Source organism: Rhineura floridana, chromosome 12, assembly GCF_030035675.1.
Source record: "Rhineura floridana isolate rRhiFlo1 chromosome 12, rRhiFlo1.hap2, whole genome shotgun sequence".
Classification (NCBI taxonomy): Eukaryota; Metazoa; Chordata; class Lepidosauria; order Squamata; family Rhineuridae; genus Rhineura; species Rhineura floridana.
This window is the reverse complement of record NC_084491.1, coordinates 39166390-39190715: the sequence shown is the minus strand read 5'-3', so window position 1 is coordinate 39190715 and position 24326 is coordinate 39166390. Positions and strand designations below refer to the sequence as shown.

At 42.5% G+C, this 24326-nt stretch overlaps 1 protein-coding gene across 3 annotated transcripts in view; it reads left to right on the top strand.

Annotated features, from left to right (window-relative positions):
• Positions 1-24072, top strand: part of ARHGEF12 (Rho guanine nucleotide exchange factor 12) — a 96167-nt gene extending 72095 nt beyond the window's left edge. For all 3 annotated transcript variants that reach the window (XM_061592373.1, XM_061592372.1, XM_061592371.1), the window contains 14 exons: positions 164-289; positions 2423-2537; positions 4136-4236; positions 4457-4534; positions 6070-6145; positions 6494-6661; positions 9178-9265; positions 12480-12569; positions 12747-12823; positions 13242-13472; positions 14461-14922; positions 16277-16587; positions 18255-18327; positions 19090-24072. In XM_061592373.1, coding sequence (XP_061448357.1) covers positions 164-289; positions 2423-2537; positions 4136-4236; positions 4457-4534; positions 6070-6145; positions 6494-6661; positions 9178-9265; positions 12480-12569; positions 12747-12823; positions 13242-13472; positions 14461-14922; positions 16277-16587; positions 18255-18327; positions 19090-19100 — 2007 coding nt within the window. In that variant the 3' untranslated portion in view covers positions 19101-24072. The remainder of the gene's footprint in view (positions 1-163; positions 290-2422; positions 2538-4135; positions 4237-4456; positions 4535-6069; positions 6146-6493; positions 6662-9177; positions 9266-12479; positions 12570-12746; positions 12824-13241; positions 13473-14460; positions 14923-16276; positions 16588-18254; positions 18328-19089) is intronic.
• Positions 24073-24326: the final 254 nt, after the last annotated feature.

Sequence of the window (24326 nt, the reverse complement as noted above, 5' to 3'; positions counted from 1 at the left end):
GGGTTTTCTTCTGATGTGCTGGCCAGCCCTATTTGGGATACATTTTTGCACCCAACAATTCCTTTGCTATCGAAATAATAGTGTATGCCAGTCCTTCTGCCATCATATGGCCTTTCTTGTTTTGTGCTTTTTTACATTTGGTTCCCTTGGATTCTTGTCTCAGTTCAGTGGAGCAGGGGAAGAGAAATTGAAGCAACCCACTGCCACCTTCTGTAGCAACCAGCCCTTTGCTTTGGAGGTGATCAAGTCACGGCAAAAAAAGGACTCTCGCTTCCAGACTTTTGTCCAGGTAAATCTTGCTCAATATTAAATCTAGCTGATACCTGCTAGAGGACCAATCCACGTTATAGATGAGGATAAAGTAATGGCTTATGTTTAATATAGTCATTTGACTGGGGTTTATTTTTTACTATCATCTTTGATAGAAGAATCCTAATCCCCAAAACTTTGTGGAATGCTGCAAGCTGTGACGATGGTTGTTGTTAAAATTTATATCCTTCCCTTCTTCCCAGAAGAAGCCCAGGGCGGCAAACAAAAACCCTAAAAGCACTCTAAAACATCTTAAAAACAAGAGACTTTTAAACATATCAAAACAAAACATCTTAAAACATGTTTTTAAAAAAACAGCTCTAAAAACATCTAAAAAAGCAATTCCAACACAGACTGGGATATGGTTTGTTGAGCAAGGACTCTGGTAGGCACCGAAAAGATAACAGAAATGGTGCCTGACTAATATTTAAGGGGAGGGAATTCCAAAGGGTGGGTGCTACAACACTAAATGTCTGCCACCTACGTTATGCGGAATGGACGTCCTGATAAGATTGTATCTGCAGGAGGCCGTCGCCTGCAGAGTACAGTGATCGACTGGGTATATAAGGGGTAAGACAGTCTTTCAGATATGTTGGTCCCAAGCTGCATAGGGCTTTGTAATACCAACACCAGAAACTTGAACTTGGCCCAGTAGCTAATGGGCAGCCAGTACAATTCTTTCAGCAGTGGGGTAACATGTAAGCGATACCCTGCCCCAGTGAGGAGTGGCGCACGGCATTTTGCACCTGCTACAGCCTCCAGGCCATCCTCAAGGACAGCTCCACATAGAGTACATTACAGTAATCCAGGCTAGAGGTCACCAGTGCACGGACAACAGTGGTCAGGCTATCCCAGTCCAGAAACGGCCACAGCTGTCTTACCAGCTGAAACTGGTAAAGGGCACTCCTAACCACTGAGGTCACCTGGGCCTCTAGCAACAAAGATGGATCCATGAGTACACCCAGACTACGAACCTGCTCTTTCAGAGGGAGTGCAACCTCATCCAAAGCAAGCAGTTGACTAATTACCCAAATTCAGGGACCACCAACCCACAGTGCCTCTGTTTTACTAGGATTCAGACTTAGTATATTGGCCCTCAACCAGCCCACCACCAGCCAGTGGTCCAGGGCTTGCATGGCCTTTCCTGATTCAGATGTTACAGAGAAATAGAACTGACTATCATCATCGTACTGCTGGCAGCTCGCCCCAAATCTAATGACAGCTCCCAAGGGCTTCATATAGATGTTAAACAGCATTGGGGACAAGATGGTACACTGTGACACCACACAGCACAACTGCCAGGGAGCCGAAAGACAATCACCCAATGCTGAGCTCTGAAATTGACCCTGGTGATAGGATTGGAACAGTGCCAAATGGAATTTCAGGCCAAATGGAAACTGGCCTGTACAGTACCATGGACTAGAAGATACCCTTCTCTTCAAGGCATCCCTTTGGTGAGCTGTGCAAGTCAGAGAATGGACTACCCAGCCTGCATTGTTCCATGTCAAGTACATGAACTTTCAAGGAACTCCCTCACGGATTGGAAGACCCTACACATCAAGCTTGCAGGACCTCTCAGTCCCTAAAACAAGGCTTCCCAAGAAGCTCTTAGGCATATGTTCTCTATGAAATGGTAGCTGCTTAAACTAGAGTAAGCACAGTACTTCTTGAGCAAGGAGCGAAAGAGTGACTGGGCTTACATCATACATAACTGAGGAAGAGTCTTTTCACATTGGCTAGAATTTCTGGAAATTTGGAAGTACTAGGAATTCTGAAAAATGTGCAGTGCATTTTCTCCATAGCACAAGAGACTAAAACATCTCCTCTTTTAAGTCAGTGACAGAGATTGATTGCTTATGATATCAAGTCCATATGAAGTAATGAGGGAAGGAAGTCACCGCCAGTTTTTGTGATGAGCTTTTCCTTTATGTAATTGCCCAGTACAATGAGACTGCATTGTCTGTCTGATAAATCTTTGCATTACTTGACTTGCATTTAATTGCCAAAAATGTGAACCAGCGAGACATTTATATGATGAATAGACAGTACGCATTCAGGTAATTATGGTCTTAATAAAAATGACACATGCCGTTATTACACTGTTTAAATTTAGGAAGCTGAGAGCAATCCACTCTGTCGCCGACTGCAGTTGAAAGATATAATTCCCACTGAGATGCAAAGGTTGACCAAATATCCCCTTCTGCTGGATAATATTGCAAAGTACTCAGGTATCTCGTAGTTCTTTCGGTTGGTGGGTGGGTGGGACTTCGGCAGTTGCAAAAGAAGAGTTTGGGTTTCAAAAGGAACCCTGCGTCTACTCACTCTGTCCGAGAATGCCAGTTCCTGCTCCTGTCTCATTGCTGTTTCATCCCTTTGAGATGTTGTGCAGAAATTTTGTAAATTCTGTGAAAAGAATTATGAACCATGCCAGTGAGTTAACTAGGGGAGGAAGAACTGTGGGTACTAAATGTTGTCATTGCCTTTCTACTGTCTTAACTGCTACTGCATGCAATAGAACCTTGCTAAATTTTAAATAAAAATTCACCTCTGTGATTCCCTTTTTAAAAGAAATTTTGATAATAAGTGGTCTTCACAGTTTGTCCTAATATCAGAGTTGTGGCTAGAAATGTGTTCTGCAGCCCTGGGGACCCTCCGACCCACAGGCCTGGCATGGGTCCCAATTTAGCTGATTAGCACTGACAATGAGCCCCACTGAGATCAGCTGCACTAAGGAGTTCCCTATTGGGGGCTCTCAGCTCCACTATATCCATTTGCAGGTGTGGTCTGAATCTGCACACCTCATAACTGCCAATCAGCTGATCAGCAGTTACAGTGAGCCTTTTTAAAGACATGTAGGTGGCCCCACACACTTGTCAAAGTTGGTCCAGGGTTGGGTGTAGATTTGAGAATCTGGAGCACTGGCTGGATCCAGTTCCCCACCTTGACACACAATGTCCATGTAAACTGTCAATTGTAATATGAATATAGTCTGAATTGTATCCTAAGGAAAGGGTTATCTGCATTTTTCAATTGCAAGTTCCCTACTTGAAATCAGCCTCTCTTCCCTCTACTTGATATAGAGAAGGAGGTTTGCTCCCAACATTACTGTGATTTATTTATTTATTATTTATTACTGGCATTTGTTAGTCGCTTTTTTTCAACAGTAGAACTCAAAGCGACTTTCAACAAGAAAAAAACACAATAATTGAAATAACTTATAACAAGAGCAAACAGTTGCAAAACATTTTCAAACAAAATAATACAACCATAATAAAAAAAATAGCAAATATGACAACAATACAAGAATTAATACCACACTATAAATATAACATATAATAGAAGGCCACATTACACATCCAGTGAGTACTGCAAAAGTAGAAAAAGAATTAAAGCAGCTTCAACTTAGCCTCCACCAGTCTCCATCAGATGCCACCCTAGTTCTTCCCAGCGGCCCAGAGGGACTGCAGAGGGACGGCAGAGGCGCAGGACTCCTCTTGGTGTGGGGGTGCTGGCGGGGGTGGCAGTGCAGCGCTGATATTATAGATAAGAAGCTGTACAATATACAGCTCTCATTTGAAGACTGCAATATACATGATGTACTCTAATGAGACATTAAGAAACATTGGAGTGAGTTTCTGGCAAACCTCTATGTCTTTAAGTTGTAACCTGAGAAGGTGCCACAGTAATTAGAGGATAACATATACATACTCCACTTAATGCTTTTTTTGGTACTGCTAATTGAGTCAGGTGAAATATGACAACTTCTATATGTAAGTTGTGGGCTGTTCTCTGGAAACTGCTACCTTGATCACTGTTTTATTTTTAGAACAACCTGGAGAGAAAGAGAAAGTGAAGAAAGCAGCAGATCATTGTCGACAGATCCTCAACTATGTGAACCAAGCTGTCAAAGAAGCAGAGAATAAGCAGGTGAGAGGAAGAAGAGGTTTCTAAGGTTTGGAGGAGCTAAGAGGGAGGGACTGATGCAATGGTGTGTAGCATCCGTAGCAAAAAGATTGAGATAACTTACGTGTAGCCTTCTTCCTAAAGGGATCCAAAATTTATCAAGTTCTTTGCAGTACTGTTCCCTTGTTGTAGCCAGTTAATCATGGCCAATGTAATTGGCGGAATTTTTTTCTTTCGTATGTAGCATTTGGAAGATTACCAGCGTCGGCTTGATTTGTCCTACCTGAAGCAGTCGGAAGGCCCTATGCTGGATGAATTTAGGGTGAGTGGAAACACTGTGGGAGGAGTCGCATAGATACCATAACCTTTTGTTGTTGTGTTTTGTAAATCCTTTTGCTACCAGTTACATATCTCTGTGTCTTCTCCTGATTTTTTTTATACAATATTTGTAACCTCTGGTACTGGTTGTGCTTGCATCCTATGTGAAGCTGAATGCTTCTTGGAATTATTAATGGTGATTTTTTTTGTCCTGTAGAATAGAACTTCACTAGGTTTCACTGTGTGTTTTATTGGCATAATAATAACAATAACAACAACAACATTAATAATTTATTAACAACAACAACATGAGGTTTTATCTGATCAGGTGGCTCTTTCTAACCCATAAAAAACCAGCAACATTTCAATGAAGTCAAATCACTTTTAAGCCAGAAAGCTGCCTATACATGTGCACATGCGCTTGCACCAAGCCTTCATTTGTCATTCCTGTAAGCACTCTACAGGAATGTATTTCCTTCATTGTGCATTCATAAGAACCTCAGAATTATTTTACCATAAGTATGTTCATGGATGCCATCAAATTCGGAGTCCTTCATTCAGTCACTTTGTATAATTAGTTGCAACTCCATGACATTTAAGATCCTACTGGACAAGTACCACAAACTGTAAGCTGTGTTAAGAAGATGATCATGCATGAAAGGTCTGACAGGAAAGACGAATGAAAATTACTTGTATACCTGCAGAACTTGTAAATATTGGAAACTCTAAAAACGTATAACAGACATCAAGAACTTACAATGCCATTGTATATGCAGCCCCTCTTGGTTTATTTTCTGGTTTTTGATTTATAGCCTGTTGTTGCTCATAGGGCCAGGGGTGGGCTATGGAGGTTTGGTGAATCAGCAATAAAATTTACAAATTGGTAATACATTTTTGTGTCCCTTCCATCTTTCCATATATGGTTCTATCCACAGTCCTTGGTTTTGTTCCAAGAATGAATAGAGCAGAGCCTTGGGTTCATGTCCTCCCCTCCTCTCTTTGTGCATGAGGGGAGGAAATTTGAAACTTCTAGTTCATGCAAACCATACCTTGCTGCATTTGGTCAAAACAGCAAATTATGGTTTGCCACAAGCTAAAAGCAAAACCTTCCAACTTACTCCTCTTGTGTAATTGAAGGGGAGAAGGGAATGTATGAGCCCAATGGTCGCAACTGCAAACCAATGGCTGTAACTACAAACCACAGTTTGTCATCTATGTTTTAACTAAGCCTCTGCACAGACTACAGTAAACCTTTCCCCTCCAATCATTATAGTAGAAATTGGTAGGCATAGGAATGTGATATAAAAATCTTCAGTGAAGGCTTATGCCACAATTTATTTGTGTAGTCTTTATGGTACCATAGGATTCTGAGTTGTTCCAGGCTATATTTATGATGAAATTGCCCCTTCTGGCCTCTGATTAGGTCTTGCTTTCTGCTTTCACAATATTAATGCTAAACTGTCATATTTTGAAAGATTTCCCTCTAGTTGCTGTGAGCCTCCTGTGAATACTATTTTTTGTTCTGTATCATGTTGACAGACTTTGGATTTAACCAAGAAAAAGATGATTCATGAAGGGCCTCTGACCTGGAAGGTGAATCGTGACAAGACAATTGGTAAGTCATATTTACATTCTTTTGACTGATTTTCAGTGAGGGAAAAATTAGGAGGTACATCTGCATAAGTTTCTCTGCTACTAACAATATATGTAGGTTTCTTGGAGCTGATTAAGTTATTTTTATGCATTTTTAAATGGGCTGAAGGATCATTAAGAATGCTGTGCAAGGACACAGCAGTGATTCGCAAGATGATTCAGTCTCATCTATAGTTCTGAGGTGAATGATTTGCCTGCCTTGTTGAGGGAGCACACTGCTGATTATTGTCTCTGCGTGGGATGAAGCCTTTTATGTGCCACAGAGAGTGGTCTGTAACCCATTCCTGGCCACCTTTATCACCCGTTGCAGATCTCTACACGTTGCTGTTGGAAGATATTCTGGTGCTTTTACAGAAGCAAGATGATAGACTAGTGCTGAGATGTCACAGCAAGATCCTGGCTTCTGCTGCAGAAAGCAAGCATATATTCAGCCCTGTCATCAAGCTCAATACTGTGTTGGTTCGCCAGGTGGCCACAGGTTAGTGCAGTTGAGAGAGCCAGCTGGGGGCAGAATTGTTTCATAAATATGGCTTTTCCTAATGGAGGAAAAGGTGGAGAAAATGAGTCCTCACTGGACTGTAGTTGCAAATCTCATTGCAGTCTCCTTGTACATCTTTGTGACTGGTTCAAGTCTGAATGGAGCAGGAAAGTGTGTGAGAACATTTTCCCCCTCTCTGGATTCCCCACAACCAGCCCCTTCGAACAAGGTGGTATCTATCAGGAAGAACCTAAAGCTATCTCATTCTGCTTTTGAGACATTGCCAAAGTATGCCTGCCTAAACTTGATACAGCTTTACTGTTAGCTGCATTATCAGTAGTGAGTCATTTAGGTAGCTCCAGAAACTTGACACTTACATGTTAATTACATGAATTTAGGTGCACAGCTACAACCTCTGTGTGCTGATTGCTCATCAGTTGATTTACAGGGTGTCTGCTTTGTTCATTTATTTATTAATTAAATTTATATACCGCCCCATAGCCGAAGCTCTCTGGGCGGTGCACAACAGACAAACAACCAATACACAATTAAAACCATATGTTAAACAACTTTAAAATAGATTCATTATACCATAAATCAAACATAATTAAACACAGAAGTAACTAAAAAACTCAGTACATGATAATAAATATTAAAAATTGAATTAGTTAAGATATTAGGATGTGAAGATGTTAAGGTGTTAAAAATTACAACATTGAATATTAAAAGTATTAAAATATTAAAATGCCTGGGAGAAGAGGAAGGTTTTTACCTGGCGCCGAAAAGATAATAATGTTGGCGCCAGGCGTACCTCATCAGGAAGAGTATTCCACAGTTCGGGGGCCACCACTGAGAAGGCCCTTTTTCTCATTGTCACCTTCCGGGCTTCTCTCTGAGTAGGCACCCGGAGGAGGGCCTTTGATGTTGAGCGCAGTGTACGGGTAGGTTCATATCGGGAGAGGCGTTCCAACAAGTATTGCGGTCCCAAGCCGTTTAGGGCTTTATAAGTTAAAACCAGCACTTTGAATCGAGCTCGGAAACATATGGGCAACCAGTGCAAGCGGGCCAGAGTCGGTGTTATATGATCGGACCGCCTAGTCCCTGTTAATAGTCTGGCCGCTGCATTTTGCACGAGCTGTAGCTTCCGAACCATCTTCAAAGGCAGCCCCACGTAGAGTGCATTGCAGTAGTCTAGTTTAGAGGTTACCAGTGCATGGACAACTGACGCAAGGTTGTCCCTGTCCAGATAGGGGCGTAGTTGGGCCACCAGCCGAAGTTGGTAGAAAGCACTCCGTGCCACCGAGGCTACCTGTGCCTCTAATGACAGGGATGGTTCTAAAAGAACTCCCAAACTACGAACCTGCTCCTTCAGGGTGAGTGCAACCCCATTCATATAAGAAGTAACAGTCTCTTTTCAAATTAGATGGCTTGGCATGGTGTCTCACAGTATAGACAACCAATGCTATGGTCATATTATTTAATTATATGCTATGTTTATATCCCACGTTTCCTTCAAGGAGCTCAAGGTGGAATATGTGGTTCTCCTCACTCCATATTATCCTCACACCAACCCTTTGTGGTAGGTTAGTCTGAGAGACAGTGACTGGCCAAGGTCACCCAGTGGGCTTCATGGCTGAGGTTCTAGTTCAGTACTTTAACCACTGTGCCACACTGGCCCATTATCTTTGGAGGAAATAACATAGCTCGATTAAGCATTCATGTACACTCAATGTATAAACACCCTGCCGATTTGAACAACGCAAATGCTCTATTAATATTCCTTTGCAGAGAATTCTGTGGCCTAGTTCGGCCTTAATTATTCTTGTCTCATAAGCCATGTTGTACCTGACTAAAAACATGCCGTGTTGCTGCCTGCTACTTTTATGACCCTCCCCTTCCCGCCTTCTCTCACACATTTTAATGTGGCAGTTCCAGTTTTAAACCAGTTTCATGTGACATCTGAAGTGAGAAACTGATTTGTGCTCTGTCTAACCCAAGATATGAAACTAGAAAATATTATATTAAGGCACACAGTTAATTTCCAGTCTGATGAACCATGATTTATCAGAACTGTGAGCCAATAGCCTAATCAGGTGTTAAGTGGCTAGGACACTTGGCTACATTCCTAATGTAACCTTCCATTTCTTATAACTTGTACTGAGTCAACTGGGCAACTAAAGGTGGCAGGATGTGTCATTTCCTTGGTATACCTTAATAATTTGATATACCTTAACTACCCAGTGAATAAGAACTAGCTCTGCACATGCTTGGACTGTTAGTTGTAAGCCTGGATGACCCCACTGGCTGAATTAAAGAAGTGGATTTGGGGAGCAGTAACCTTTCCTACAATCCAATTTTGAGCTCTGAAAATGAAATCCCATCCTGTACTCATGTAGTTCTCTGAGATTTTTCTTCTCAGCCTTAGCTGAAGTACAAGGCACAGTTCTCCTGATTTTGGGGGAAACAAACCAAAATAAATTCTATCAGATTTAACTTGCTCTGTGTTTTTCTCCCAGATAACAAAGCCTTCTTCGTCATCTCAATGTCAGAAAATGGAGCCCAGATTTATGAACTGGTGGCACAGACAGTTTCTGAAAAGACTGTGTAAGTGGGCTTGGCGGCCACTGCCAATGCAGTGTATTTATCATTTTCTAAGGAGGGAGATAAATCATGTATTTCAGATCTATGAAGCAGCGTCCAGCACAAATTAGTACAGTTGCTTGTAGAATTCCTTGAAGATTTTCCCCTCTGTAGTCTGAACAGTTAATGCTCTGAACTTCTCCTCTCCAGCTAGGAAGAATGGGGCATATGATTAGAAGAATTCAAGTTATCTGCAGCACTGGAGTCTGCAAAGTTTACTCCATCTCTAGAGCTGGCCTGAATTATAAACTTAAATCAGCGAGACCTCCAAAGCTTAGACGATTGAGGTGTCAGCATTTGTAGCTGACAGCATTTAATAATGGAGATATGGATAGTTCAAATAGATATGGTGCCTGCTGTCATTGAAGCATAATATTGGACAACTTGCGTGTTCCCCTCTCCTAAAAGAAATCAGCTAGTATAAAGGCCATGTTCTTGCTTTGTGTTATTTCTCAGTTGACTTAAAAGCAGGGAACAGGATAAACCCAAATAAAAGTTTTGCAGAAACTGCATGCCTAATTTGTTGTTTCTGCTGCATTGTGTACCTAGCAGTAATTGTGCAAGATTGACTGGAACAGCTGAGAATTGCTGCCTTTTTTCTGTACAAAGGTGATATAGGCTGCTCATAGAAATTTTGAACAACCTTGCCTTTAAACCTGCTACAGCTGAGAGAGAGGAAGAGACTCTCCTAGAAAATTTATTGGCTGCAGGGAATTGGTAATGATCTAGCTCTCCTCTTGCTGTTTGTTTGAATAGTCCTCAAGTCTCTCATGGCAATAAATTGCCTTTTCATCCTATTGCATGACATGTAATTAAGAGTCTATTTAGAAGGTCAGGGATTCCAGAAGTGGCTTTGTTGTACTGATTTGATATATATATAAAAATACTAGCCTCAGACATGGGGAATTCCAGGGCATCTCATACATGTTATTCCTGGGCACTGTTTGCTTTCATTGAATTATGGTCCTTATTCCATGGTCCTTTTTATACATATGAAAAAAACCCTAACTCTGTTATTACATACATCCCCCGAAACAAATTTTAGTAACTGAAACCACCGCCATGTATTGAATGCTCTGTCAGTTATGTACCATACACCTAACAGTGCTATAGGGTTACATCCCAAGATTTGTAATAGACTAAAATGTCATGGGGGGGAAGGGGGGGTTGCTGTCAGTTTCCCTAATCAAATACTTTCCCATTCTTGGTTGTTGTTGTTTAATTCTAAGCCCTACTCGCCTTTACAGAACTTGAGACATAATGGCTGTGCTGTTATTTACAATGCTCCCTTTTCCTGACTTAAATCCTCTGTTTTCCCAGAGACTGCTCTTTCAGCCACTGAAGAAAATGCAAGGCTGGAGGATGCAGGACAACACTGCAGGACAATTATGTCAGCAGGGCATAGCTTCCCTTGAATTTTCACACCCTAACTGATGCATTAGATAGTTAATCCTGAATAACATATTTAGCAATTGCTCTTGAACACTTGACAGACTTAGGCTGCAATCCAATCCAATACATGTCTATGCAAAAGTAAGCTCCACTGGGTTCAATGAGACTTACTCCCAGGTAAGTGTGTATTGGATTGCAACCTTAGTTACTGTAACAGAGGAATTTGGTTTAGAAGGCACTCTGTGCAGTGTACTTCTGTGCATGCTGCAAATGTTCCAGAAAGGAATGAGTATTAATTATAAATTTGAAAAGTTCACTGCAGAAAGAGAAATGTGCAAGTCTCTGTTTCATGCAGGCAATGTGCAATTAAAATGACTTCCACCTTGTCAGGCTGCTGAGATCTTTTGTTACAAGTTTTGTCTGTATGTTTTTGTTCATCTTCTTGGCACCTCTAATGGGCTATTAATTTCTGAAGTGCAGAAATTAGAGGTGTGTGTTTTGGGAGAGTTTCTGCAGTCATTCTCTGCATATTCTCTGCACTGTCTTGGAGGCACAAGTGGAGTGTTTTATGACTTTTTTACACTTCCTCCTTTTAAAGATTTATCCATGTAGATGGCTTTTTTTATGGCAGTAAGACATTCGTGCTTTTCTTCCTTCCTTTTCCCTTTTATTTTTTTCTTTGACTTGGTGAACTGTAGGAGAAAGGTTGCATTCTTTTCTGATGTTCTACACAAAATCCTTACCCATTAATTGCCAGATAGATTTGACTTGTGCTCAGTTAAATGTTACGCTGCTAGTGGTGGGCTTCATTTTCATGCAGAATGCTCGTGGAGGACCTTCCCCCTCCCTATAGTCAGCATGGACATACTGGCTGCTAGCTTCTTAGCGGACTAATTTTTAAAAATGCCTTCTAGCAAACTTGTCATGGAGGAGGGCAGAGCAAATTATCTCTTCTGTGCCAGTGGTTGCCTTTCCTGACTTTTCCTTGACTCCCCCCCTCCTTTTTTTTTTTCTTCCATTGCTGCATTTGTACATTTCCTGCTGAGGGCTTTGGTGTTTGTATCCTGGATGTCCATTTATAGATGTGGCAGGATCAGCTCTTTTTTGTGTGGTTTTTGTCATTGTGGAGGCCATAAATACATATGCAGTGCCCTGTCACCAGCTTTCCCTTCTCTAGGGCTTTACTTCTGGAATTATTCACATCAACTACCTGTGATGTGCTTCATCCTTCCAGTCTGTCCTTTCAGTCTATCTCCAGTACCCTCCTTTTTTTGGCAGAATGAGTCCAGATACACTCATGAAGCACTCCCCCAACAATAAAGGCCAGTATTTCCTTTCTCGTGTGTGTGTTTGTGAGAGAGAGAGATGCACACTCACACACCTTGCACAATCTTATCTGCTTTGCTAACCCACAGGCATACTTCACAGTCCCTTTTTGTTTTTCAGCTTTTTTCCCCTTTCCTTATTGAGCAGTATTAAAATTACAACCCATACAGCAGCCTAGAACCATGAGAGAAAGAGGGAAATATATGCAAGAAACTAGCAAAGGTAAATTTAGGCAGACAGGGGCAAACTGAAATGAAATGTAGCAAGGGTTGTGGTCAGTGCTTAAGCCTCCTGTTCTTGTATATGAAATAGAGATGAAGGAATGCAGGAAGAACATTTTTTTTAAAAAATAAAATAAAAACCCCAGTTTTATGGGGACTACCCACTGACAGTTCTGCTAAAGTTGGGCACAAATTCCTGTTTGTCATGTTTCATGCTTGTTCTTTTCACTTGCCTACAGGTGGCAGGACCTCATAGCACGGATGGCAGGGACAGTGAAAGTTGGAAGAGGCAGAAGTGTAATTCCATTTCCTCAGTCTGGACCATGCGAGTAAGTTATCTGTGCTTGTACATATGCAAGGACGCACATGCGCACACGCACACACACCCCTGCTTGGTTATAATGTATGAAGTTTGAAAAGCAATGCCAAAATCCAAGAAAGAAAAACAAGTTGTGGGTGATAGAGCTTTTTGTGTGGTTGATTTGTTCTCCCTCTTTGGCTTGCAGGGAAGATCACGAGGAGGAAGAGCAGCAGAAATTGAAGGAAGAACAAACTGCATCTGATAGCAGCATGCAGAGTCCGGGTAAAAGTTACATGCCTGTTACGGGGTTCCAGCCCGGTGATGTGAGCTACCTTTGTACTAGAATGGCTTCTGGATAATCAAAGGTTTTCTTGATTTTGGAATGCGCTTTAGAAAAACTACAAGTGTTGGACATATAGCACAAAACTCATTTTGCAGCCATGTTCCACTTATGTCTTCAAGGTTTATGCCATTTAATAGCCAGGAGTATATGTTTACATCGTACTGTCTTCTGTCCCCATATCCAAGAACAGAAGCACACATGCATTTAACATATTTAATAACAGTTTTTATATTTTGTTATAGTCCTCCTAAACCTACCGGCTAAGAGTGATAGAAATTTAACTAAATAAAATCTGACTAATTTAACTATTTAAAGCAACTTTGATCTTGCATTGATTTTTGGTGGCTTGCTTGTTAGATAAAGAGCTGGGACTGGAGTCTCCCCTGATGCTGAAGGCTCAGTCTCCTTCAACAGCCATGTCTGAGAAGCTGGAAGAGGAGGAGCTCCTGGAGGCGGACAGGCGGTTTGGAGAAAAACCTCCAGCAGACTTGCTGATCAAAGAGTCCTCTGAACACTACAGCCACACAGGTCCAGAGCACTCCTTCCAAAGCTCAGAAGACCGATGGGCATTGGATGCACTAAGGAACTGTAAGTAGCTGAAGATGTGTGGGGCACAAGAGGAACTGACGGGTAGATTTGGAGGTACTTGACAGTCGGCCAGTGCCCATCAAACTAAATGGGCACCACCTACTCTTTTTAGTAGAAACATTGTGAAAAAAGAGGGCAAGGCTCTGACTGATCACTGAAATTGGAAGTGGGTCATATTGCAGAAGCCACTCTCAGTGACTTTCCACCCAGATAAAATGGTTGTAGATCTGATCTCCAAGACACAGTTGTCAGTGTTTTTGTAAAATACCTTGTAAAGTGAAAAATATCTTCAGTCCCATCTTCAAGTTGTGATTAGCACCTTTGTTAGAACAACTTGTCTTCTTGTTCCATGTACAATTGCCCAGTTGAATCTACTTCTTCAATTACGGAATTGGGGATTTTTTTAAATTTATTTTTAAAGGCATTGTTCTTTAAAAGAATCAAGTAATCTTCTCCTCTCCCTAGATGGCCAGTCTGGCAGGATATACCCACTCAAGGATAAAAGATGGGTTTATGAAGTCTTTCCCCTCTCCAGCCACACCTTATGCTTAGAGAGGTGTTAGGAAGGTGAGGCTCAACCATCACAACCTGCTTTCTAGTTAAACCAGGCCTAGAGCATGAGAACAAACAAAAGGCAGGGGATGTGACCTCTATACTCCTGGTGTCTCAGAATGGCACTCTTCTGTTCTCCACCTAACTAGACTGGGGAATGCTGAGATTTGAGGAGGAGCTGGCAGCTGTTGTCTTCTTTGCAACAGAGGTGCACGTGGCTGCATTATAAATGGCTTCAGATAAAATGCCAGTTTGGGGATTATTTTCTCCTGATTTGGCTTATATCTGTCACCTTCTCAAAAGAGACAGAGGGAGCTGACTACTGAGTTCCCTCCTCAAGAGCATTAGGCTCTGACATAATTTTTATGTGTACAGGTTAATCTGGGTCACAGGAGACAACCTGCAAGATCTTTGACTATTTTATGTTCCTTTTCAGTGGGCTTATTGAAGAAATTGCTAATGCAGCAGCTGGGCATGTCTGAAAAGGAGTCCCTCGAAGGCTCGCAGCGTTTCTCCAGGCATAGGACAGTTCCTCAGAGAACTCAAGTGGAGAGTGGTGCCCAGAGAGGACGACAGTACTTGGGCACTGACAAGACATCCCTGTCTGGGGCCAATAGGACACCCTCTAGCATGGGAACAAGTAATTTTGGACCTTGTTGCAGTCATAGGACTTCAAGTGAGTTTATGCAACCAGGGGACACTATGCCAAGTAGCAGTCAATTAATGGACCCTTCGAGCACAAGCCCAGATACCCCAGCCGCTGAGCTGGAAGGGATGGGCCCTGAGGATGGTGGAGAGCACTTTTTCGATGCTCGTGAAGCTCACAGCGACGAGAACCAATCAGAAGGTGAAGTGGCAGAAAGAAAAGAGGTAGAAGAGGTGCAGTTGCGAATCTCAGGTGAGGAAATGCCACAGGTGCATAAGACTGGAACAAAATATTCCTACAATTTGGGTATTGCTCCTAAACATCTGAGTTCTGAAGGCACAAATCGTTGGGAAGGAAAGGAAGGTGTCTGCATCTGCTAGATCTTACTTGCTGTGAGAATGCATGGCTTTATCCCATCGAATTCTTGAGAAGACACCTCCTAATGCATCAGCGCATACTTGGGGTTTTCTGTGTGTGTTTTTGGCAGGGGTGGCAAAGTGGCCATGTTGGCAGCCTTCAAGGGCAGCACGTCCATGCAAGAAATTTAATTGGCTATGTCAACACCTCCACATACCTTCACAAAACATAAAACAATGTATTTTCATCTGCGAACACTGACTTTGAGCATTCTGCACAGGGTTCATATTCGCAAATCATGATCCATGTCAGGAGCCACTGGAGAAAGAGTAGCTTTCTTACTGTGAATTTCTGTTCTGTGCCTCTTCTGGCAGCATTCCATTTACTAATATGTACTCCAGTGGGTCATAATTGCTTTTTCTCAGGCCCATGCCTTACTGTATGTATGCGAGAAATAGAAACTCACCAAGAAATCCCGGCCTGTCTCCTTACTCTATATGCGACTGTGTATTTTTTTATTGCTTACACTCAGATTGGGACCTATTGCACTTTAAATTGTGCTTTTTTAGGTTTTTGGAAATTAGGAGTTGTTTTGCTCTTCCAGTCTTGGAAAGCAGGATGGCCTCTTTCCCTGGAGAAGATCTATATGATTAGACTTTGCTGTTCAAGGGAAGGTACTGCCCCAAAGTTCTGGAATGACCTTCAGGAGATCCAGAGCAAGAATTCACTGTAATAAAACATCCATATTTTGCCATAAGGTAACCCAAAGCACCTGGGATTAGGGAGAAGAGCCTCCAGGCACACTTGAGCTCAGACAAGAACTGACCACATCTTGATTGATTGAGTTTGTTTATATGCCATCTTTCCACAGTGAGCTGTGCCCAAAGAGGCTTTCAACAAGCATTCAAAATATCAAAATACAAACCACTGGGGTAGGGGAGAGGTCAGTCTACAAAACATAACCATAAATTCAAATAGGGCAAAAACAATTTAGCAAACATAAATTAAATTCTGTATTACACAAGAAATAATCTGAACTTAAATACACAAGTGCAAAGCAAAATGAAGGCTACAGAGCTCCAATAGAGATATTTGCATTTTTGCTAAAGTTACACCAATTTCAAAATTGCATGGCACACACAGATTTGAGTGCCAGGTACATACAGTCTCATCACTGAAGTTGCCACTTCAGTGGCAGGTTGAGCTGCTGTTGTTTGGGAGCATCATAGTTAAGATGTTGTCTTCACAGGAAATTATTTGATCCTTGACGGATATGGCACAGTACAGGAGAGCTCCACAGATGAGGAGGTGACTTCATTGGTTCTACAATGCACTGCAGGCAACAGCACGATGGACTCTGCCCACAAACAGCCAAAATCTCTGCAAGACATCCAGACAGAGAGAGGAATTTCGCCATTTACGGAGGAATTAATGGCCTCCCACTGGGAAAGTGCTAAGGAATCTTCCTCGGATGTACTAAGGCCTCCCTTTTCTGTGGAGTCTTGTGCGCTGATAATGCATTACATTCAGAAGATAGAAGCCAACCTTGAACACTTAAAGGTACAGCACGTTCTTGGGTATATTGTATGATTCCCTTTGGGTTGCATTTCTTTTTCTAAAAGTGTGTGTAGAAAGTGGGGAATTAGGAATTGAGGTTTGCTGGGGAGTAAGGCATGCTGAAGATGTGTTTTATCTCCTTGGCTGATTTTTCACTGTAGCTTTTCAAACTGAGATCGGTGGTGGATTTTATGCCATAAATTCCAAGACCAGGAGAAGTAGAATATATAATAACGTGTGTGCCTTTACATTTTGGATTGTTCAGGTTCAGCTGAGTTTTTCAAAGGCAAAGAGATAACACCTTAAGCTAACTCTGGAGAAGCCTTCGTGTTAGATGAGCATGAACGAATGCAAACAGTGATTTTAGAATCCAGTATCGCGATGGGTCAAAAGCCCCGGATTGTGGTGGTGCTGGTTGCAGGGACAGAGTGGGAGATCTAGAGGCTAAGATCAGTTTGCATTTACTGAAAGCATACTGTCAAAAGCCACCGTTTAAGGCAATCACTTATCTGTATCTTAGAGGCTCAAAGAATAAAGAATCAATGTTTGTTTAGGGGAGACTCTCTAGATTTAAAGTTGGCAAGCTGGGGATTCAGCCGCATTAAGGCGAAAGGGTACATTTAGGAGTCCAAAGTGGGGGGAAAGGTTTTGGAGTGAGCACAGTGCGCTGGGAAGAAGGGCTGGTTGCTACATGGCAGAACTAGGGTGACGCAGTCAGAGGCAGGCCAGTATGCCTTACAACTGACTATAGGATTCTTACTGCAAATTTTTAACAGTCTTGAGAAATCAAAGAGCATTGTGCAGCACATGTTGCTCAAATATGGATCACATAAGAGTTTACGGGCTTCTCTGCCGCTCAGATGGTGGGCAGCTCCCATTGCCTGTTTTCATCGTGGCACCAAGTGGAATAAAGACAAAACGCTGCAAGATAACATCAGAAGATGAGAGAATTTAACCTTTGCTCCATCAGACTTGAGTTTGGCTTTCTGCTGTGCCGCAGGTCAATACGATGGAGCAGTTCCTTTTTCCAGGCACAGGATTGCTCCTGTGAGTGGCCCCATAAGCATAGGATGCATATTTGTGAATTCCTTCCCTACAGGCTTTGTGCCGTGGCCCAGAAATAGCCCGCTCACTGATTGCTAGTGAGGCAGTCTGTGTGGATAAGGCACTTGAACTTGAGGTGGGCCTCACGCTGTGAACATGCAATATGGGATTTGACTGAGAGTCATCCTGTGACTCTTCTCCATCTGGAAAACAGGCACAATGACTCTTCACCTGCAAGATGCTAGAAAGTGCAGAGTTTTCCTTTCACAGTAAGGGAAATAAGGAAGACACATGGAAGACAGAGGGCAGAACAAATGGATACTAAATTGGGGGGGGGTATTCCCATGGGGCAAAAATGTCATTGCTCACTTCTGAGGCATTGTCCTTCTGTCCTTGATGGACTGCTGTTTTCAGCTTCTGCTAAACCTGCAAGACTGGAGGGAAGCAAGTAGTAGCTTTAAAGAATTGTAAATATTCCCTCATCACTGGATTTCTCAATGACAGCTTGAGGATGGAGGACTGAATCTGTTTTAGAGCTTGCCCCGTCACAGTTCCAGTGAGTCTGAGTCAATTGCTTCTCTGTAAATGGGCCACAGATCAAATGTGTGATGGGTTGTATCTTCCAGGAAGTGGAGGAGAACTATGCTACTCTTCTTCAACAAAGGCTGGCTGGAACAGCCCCCACAGATGAGCACTCAGGTATGCCTTCCCCACTCCCTATGACATTTTCTAAACAGTAATGTAATGATAAAATAATCTCTGGGCCTTGGCTCCAAGTGAAGCCAGTTATTAATCTTTCTAGCAAAAGTCTTCAGAGCTTCCACTTACAGCTCCTGATTTTTCAGAAGAAGCTGCTGGCTGCAAAACATTGTTAATCAAGGCCTAGGTTTGCTGACAGAGTGTTCCTTCCTCTAAGTGACTTATGTGGGACAGGAGGTGCTCCCTTCCTGGCTGCTCAGCACTCTCTCCACTGATAATGTGTACTAGCGTATCTGTCTAAATGGCCTGGTGATTCTAAGGCAGCCTTTCCCAACTAGTGGGCCACCAGATGTTGTTGGACCACAACTCCCATCAGCCTCAGCCAGCATTGCCAATGGTCAGGAAAGATGGGAACTGTGGTCCAACAACATCTGGTGGCCCACTAGTTGGGAAAGGCTGTTCTAAGATGCATGTTCGTAAAGTATCTGAGCGCTTTCTCTAGGACGCAGTTACAAGCTGAGACATGGAATTACCTTGACCGTGCACGTGCAATAGAGACAAGTATAAGAATGCACCATCTTGTTAGTCTGCAAGCTCTTTGAGACAAATGTGGAACTGTGCAATAACTGAGGCTTGGCGGGAGCACATATCGAATGCCATTCAACCACGTTGTATATCTGAACGCTCCTGCATGTGAGATCTGTGGTCCTCGGCTGTTCCTTTGCAATACTGTGTTCTACACCTTGCTCTTTCTCTCCTCAGATAAAAGTTAGTCAAGCTTCCTGAAGGTTGGATGGAAGCACCAGTCTTGTGTTGGCAGTTGCCGACTTCTTCCTGGACTCTCATGGCATGTGGCCTCTTTCTGTGGACCATCCAAGTGCAGCATGAGGGGATGAATGGTTTCCTTTTAGGCATCTGCACTAGCTTGTCAGGGAGAGGTGGTGATTTTGTTCTCCTTCTCTTGCTACCAGAAATTCTTTTTGATTCCAAATGGAGGAAAGAGGGGAACAAAAAGAAGAAACCAAATGTATAAAGCTTTGGGTGTAGGATATAAAAAATGTATTTAGACATATACAAAAAAAAAATCAATGTATTTATTTGACTTCATTCCGTGTACTGAAAGCACACTTTAATTTGTATTTTATTTTGCTTTTTTTTATATATATATATATATATATATATATATATATATATATATATATATAGTGCCAGTTTGTAGACACCCCCCCCCACATCCCTCTGCTGCTCCTGGACCCACATTCAAGGCTGAGGTGCTTGTGTGAAAGCACGTCTCAATTTTTCACTGGGTTGGATTCTCACAGCAACCAGTCCACTGCTCAAAAGAGCTACCCCTGGAATGGAATGCACCCAGCAGCATGTGGACAGGGGGACCCTCACTTGCAGTGTCAATTTGCCATGCTCTATGCAGTTAGGTAGAGGAAGGCAATGTTAAACCACCTCTGAGTACCGCTTACCATGAAAACCCTATTCAGAGGGTCGCCATAAGTTGGGATCGACTTGAAGGCAGTTCATTGCTTGCTTGCATGCAGTTAGGCACTTGGAAGGCTGGCAGTATTTGGGTTCTCCTTCCCATGGGGTTTGGACAAGGAAAGGAAAGGGTTGGGATTTTTTTGCCCCTCCCCCAAGCTCTGGTTTGACCCGTCATCTTGACACCCCTTTGTAAGCAGTGACTTGTTGTTTGTGTCTTTTTGGAGAGAAGAGGTTTTTTTTTTTTTCTGGATCAGGGCGTACATGCCAGAGGTCTTTTAGAACCACAATGTGTCTGCTTAGTCACATCTGCTCTGTGTGTCAACTGGAGTTAGCCACAGCTACTTCTGAGGATACACCTCAGTATCCAGAGGTGTACCTTGCTGACCATTGCGGGTAGGGGGTGCGGAGGAGAATGGGGTTTGGTTTGGGGTGGGGTTTTTTGCACTATTTGTGCCAAAGTGCTCTGAAATCACACTGGTTAGCTCAGAAACCTCCACGGTGGGGAGTGAGGAACAGAATAGCTGGGAGCAGCTCTGCAGTATTTTTCCTAACACGAATTCTGACATCCTAATGTTTTGAAACTGGACCCTGTCTAAGAATGGAAGTGGAAGGCTCACAGCACAGATGTAAAAACACTGGACACTCCAGACTGGTTACCAGGACTGGTATGAGTCTGGGTGCTACCTCCAAGAGACAGACTGTTCAGGATGCAGCTTTTTCCTTATATTGCAAGTGGGTGACCATTTTTCTCCACCAGGTTCCCAAATCTTAGAATCGTAGAGTTGGAAGGGGCCTATAAGGCCATCGAGTCCAACCTCCTGCTCAGTGCAGGGATGCAACTTAAAGCATACCTGACAGCCACCCAGCTGCCTCTTGAATGCCTCTAGTCATCCAGGACTTTTTAAAAATTATTTTTTACCAGTCAGAAATACTGTAAATGTGCCAAACTCTAGAAATCCCCATAATGTGTATTCTTCATGCTGAATGTGCTGCAAAGTGTGGAGAATTTTTCATTTGTCCCCCCCCCCTTCCAGTGTGAAGGTCATACTGCCTGCTCCATTAACACAGAGACACATTTTCCCCTTAGCTATAATGGCAGAGAATAAAAACCATTGTTTTCCAGTCATGCGAAACACAAACCACTTCTTCCCTTTTCAGGAGGAAAAGTAGTGCTGAAAATGGGCAGGCTCAACAGGGACATACTTTTTTAGTGCCCCCCCCCAAAAAAACCTTATTGAAACTATGAACTAATGCATATCAAGATGGGGAGAGGAGATTTTCCTGAAGCAAGCTGTGTGGATCACCATCCATCTTCAGTGGCAGGAAGCACCCCAAAGCCAAAGTGTCTCCTTCCATATCTGCACAAACTTCCTCTTATCAGTGCCATTCTGAGTGCCCCACAACACTCTGTTAGTTCCCATTTCAAAACTTTTGAATCCTAAAATGTGAAGTTGTTTTTCACCTAAAATGTTTTTTTTTTTTTGCCACCTAAGCATTTTGAAGGCCGGGCATGCCTGACTGGGTGAGATAAACATGGACCTTTATGTCCTTTTCCTATTTTAGGTAGAATTTTTGACCTCTTAACTATGGAACATCACGCTACTAACATTTTTACCTTCTCTTGCCGCAGCCCTAGGTATCCACATCTAGGACTATCAGAAGCCATGCTCGCATCTTGGGTCTCTCCCTAGCACGAGTAGCTTTTGAGCAGCTGAGCATCTAGATTTCCTTTGTGGATTATTGTTTCCAGGCCCTTTGCTGTTTTTTTTTGGGGGGGGGGGTTGCAAGAGTCCTGAGATCTTTGTCTGCTCTAGCACCTCCACTATTAATTTCACTACAGAACTGCAGAGGGGGCTAATGGAGATGTTGCTTCTTCATCTTTAAAATATGTCCTTTGAGGATCAACCCAAAGAAGCAGGGTGAAAGAATGCAGGGTTAGTGGCAGAGCCTGAAGGCTTCCTGGCCCTTCATAGTGGACATGAGCACCTTCCCACCCACCCACCCCTGAACCAAAACAGTGTTGTGCTCTTGTCCTGTTGGTGGTGTTTGGTTTTGTATGTTTTTCAGGGTTATCTTATTCCATATTATGCAATCTCCTGTTGAGGGCATTATCCAGCTATAGGAAAGAGAAGATAGTGAGAAATGGGGATTGTCCATTGCTCCCAACGCCATATCCTAATATCACTGGGGATGCCTTAACTCCCTAGCGTGACTACTGTACAACAGGCCCCGGGCACAGATTCATTTTTGTGAAGAGGGTCAACACTAAAAATGCACTTTGTGGGGGTTCCCATTGGTTTTGGGTGTGCGTGTGTTTTTTTAAAATGTACTAGAATAGCCATGAAGAATTCCAGCCAAAGAGTCCTTTCCTGTCTTTAACAACTGGCTGTGAACATTCCCTTCTTTAGACTGGATAATAGGATGGGACAGTCTTTTCTCACCCCTTCTGACCCCCCCCCCCCCCGAAAAAAACACAAGGCTGAAAATATAAGTAATTAAATATTTCATTGGCAAGGTAACATTATGTTGGCTGTACTGGACTTCTTGAGACTTCCGTGTGTTTAAGCTAGATTTATAGATCTAGATCAGCCTTTCCCAACCTTTGTTGCTGGGCTACAATTCCCATAATTCCTGACCATTAGCCATGCTGTCTGGGGCTGATGGAAGCTGTAGCCCAACATCTGAGGATCCAAATGTTGAGGAAGGCTAATCTAGATTGTTGGGGGGGGGGTCAAAAGGCAAAGCCTGAATCCAGATGGTAACTTCCTGTGCAGTCCACTTTTATGCCATTTGGACCTGGTCTACACATGAAGCAGAATGGTAGAATCCCAAGGGTTTTAGAGTGCACTGTTTATTTCTTGGGGTTTGCCCCAGGATTGTCTTGAGACCACAAGCAGCGAAGCTTTAGACAAAGGTTGGGATTTCCTTTTAAATGGGGCTCACATCTTCCAATAGCAACAAGAGGGCCAAAGCAAATGTCCCACTTTGCCGCACTATTGCTTTTAACTGCACTTAGTACAATGTACTCTACTACTATGGCTTTCACTAGCTCCAATTCTTACTCTTGATATCTGCCCTCTGATTATATAAATTCTTAACTGCTACGTGTGAGACTCTGGAAGAGTGGGGGGAGAGCTTGGAAAAGTTACTTTTTTGAACTACAGCTCCCATGAGCCCCAGCCAGCGCCATGCTGGCTGGGGCTGATGGGAGTTGTAGTTCAAAAAAGTAACTTTTCCAAGCTCTGAGATAATATTTTTAATGTTTTTTCCAAGGCTCTACTCATGTTGTTTCTTTGCACTGGGGTGGGGTGGAGGGAGGATATTCTAAAATTTGCTCCCCAGCCCAACTTGCAGTCTATCTGCAGTGATACAAATCATGCCTTTTCAAAACTCTTACCTCCTTATCTTCATCTCAGTTCTGCTCTGCGTGTAGATCAGATGTCACCGTTGGAAGGGAGGAGGAACTAGTACTAATGTTTTCTGTACAGAGTTTTTGGCTCAGCAATCCTGGGACAAATCACCTGGTTCAGCTGCCACCTGCTACTAATCTACCGTTTGAACTTGCAAAGAATGGGGTTGCCAAGAAATAAGGGGTGTCCACATAGGACTCCCATGTTGCTTGTAGATGTTGGGTGTACAGGATTGGTGCACCCAGTTGCTGCAAAAAAAAAACCTTTGTAGTTCCTGGAGGACAGGGATCCTTAACTTTCAACAACCAAAGCTTGGAAAGAACTGTGCCTCTGTCATCTTTGGCACTTTGTGGAAGAAGAAATAATCTAGAATAATAACAATCTAGAATAATCTAGACATATTCTAGAATCACAGTGAAGCTTATATCTGATGGATGAATTTGACCCATCACTGTCCCCATCCCAAAGAGATCCTTCACTCCCCCTTCTTCCCCCTCCCTACATACCAACGGATAAGCCAATGTACTCTGCAGCCAGAACCCTACATTGCTCTTTTGAAATAAAATTGAGTTGTTGTTGTTTGAAACTCTAACTACTAAAAATGTATTTTATTTGTTCACTATACGATCATTTACTCCTTTTAACAGATTTTACTTTTAAGGAAAACAAAAACAGCCCAATCTGGAAAAACACTTTGATAAGTAAAATGCAAAAAAAAAAAAAATCTTAATAATTATTCTGTATTTTTAACTGATCATGTTTGAATGTCTAAGGGAAAAAAGAATTTATTGTTCTAAATATCCAGATGTATGTATGTTTGTAAAATAGCTCTTATTAATAGTTGATAAGGTTGTATGTTTTTGGAACAAAATATTGGTCATTAAAAAAATCTGAGTTTTTGTTGTTGTTGTTTTAATCTGGGAAATAGAAAATTACAGCATTCAAATATCAGTAAAAAAGCTTAAAGGAACCAAATATTTGACTATGGTGTTCTTTAAATTGCCTGGAACTTTGGTAGTACAACCTGTTGCAGCTGGAGGGCCTTGAGGCACAGGTGAAGCTGTCTGGTATCTTTATTTGGTGCAATTCATCTTTTAA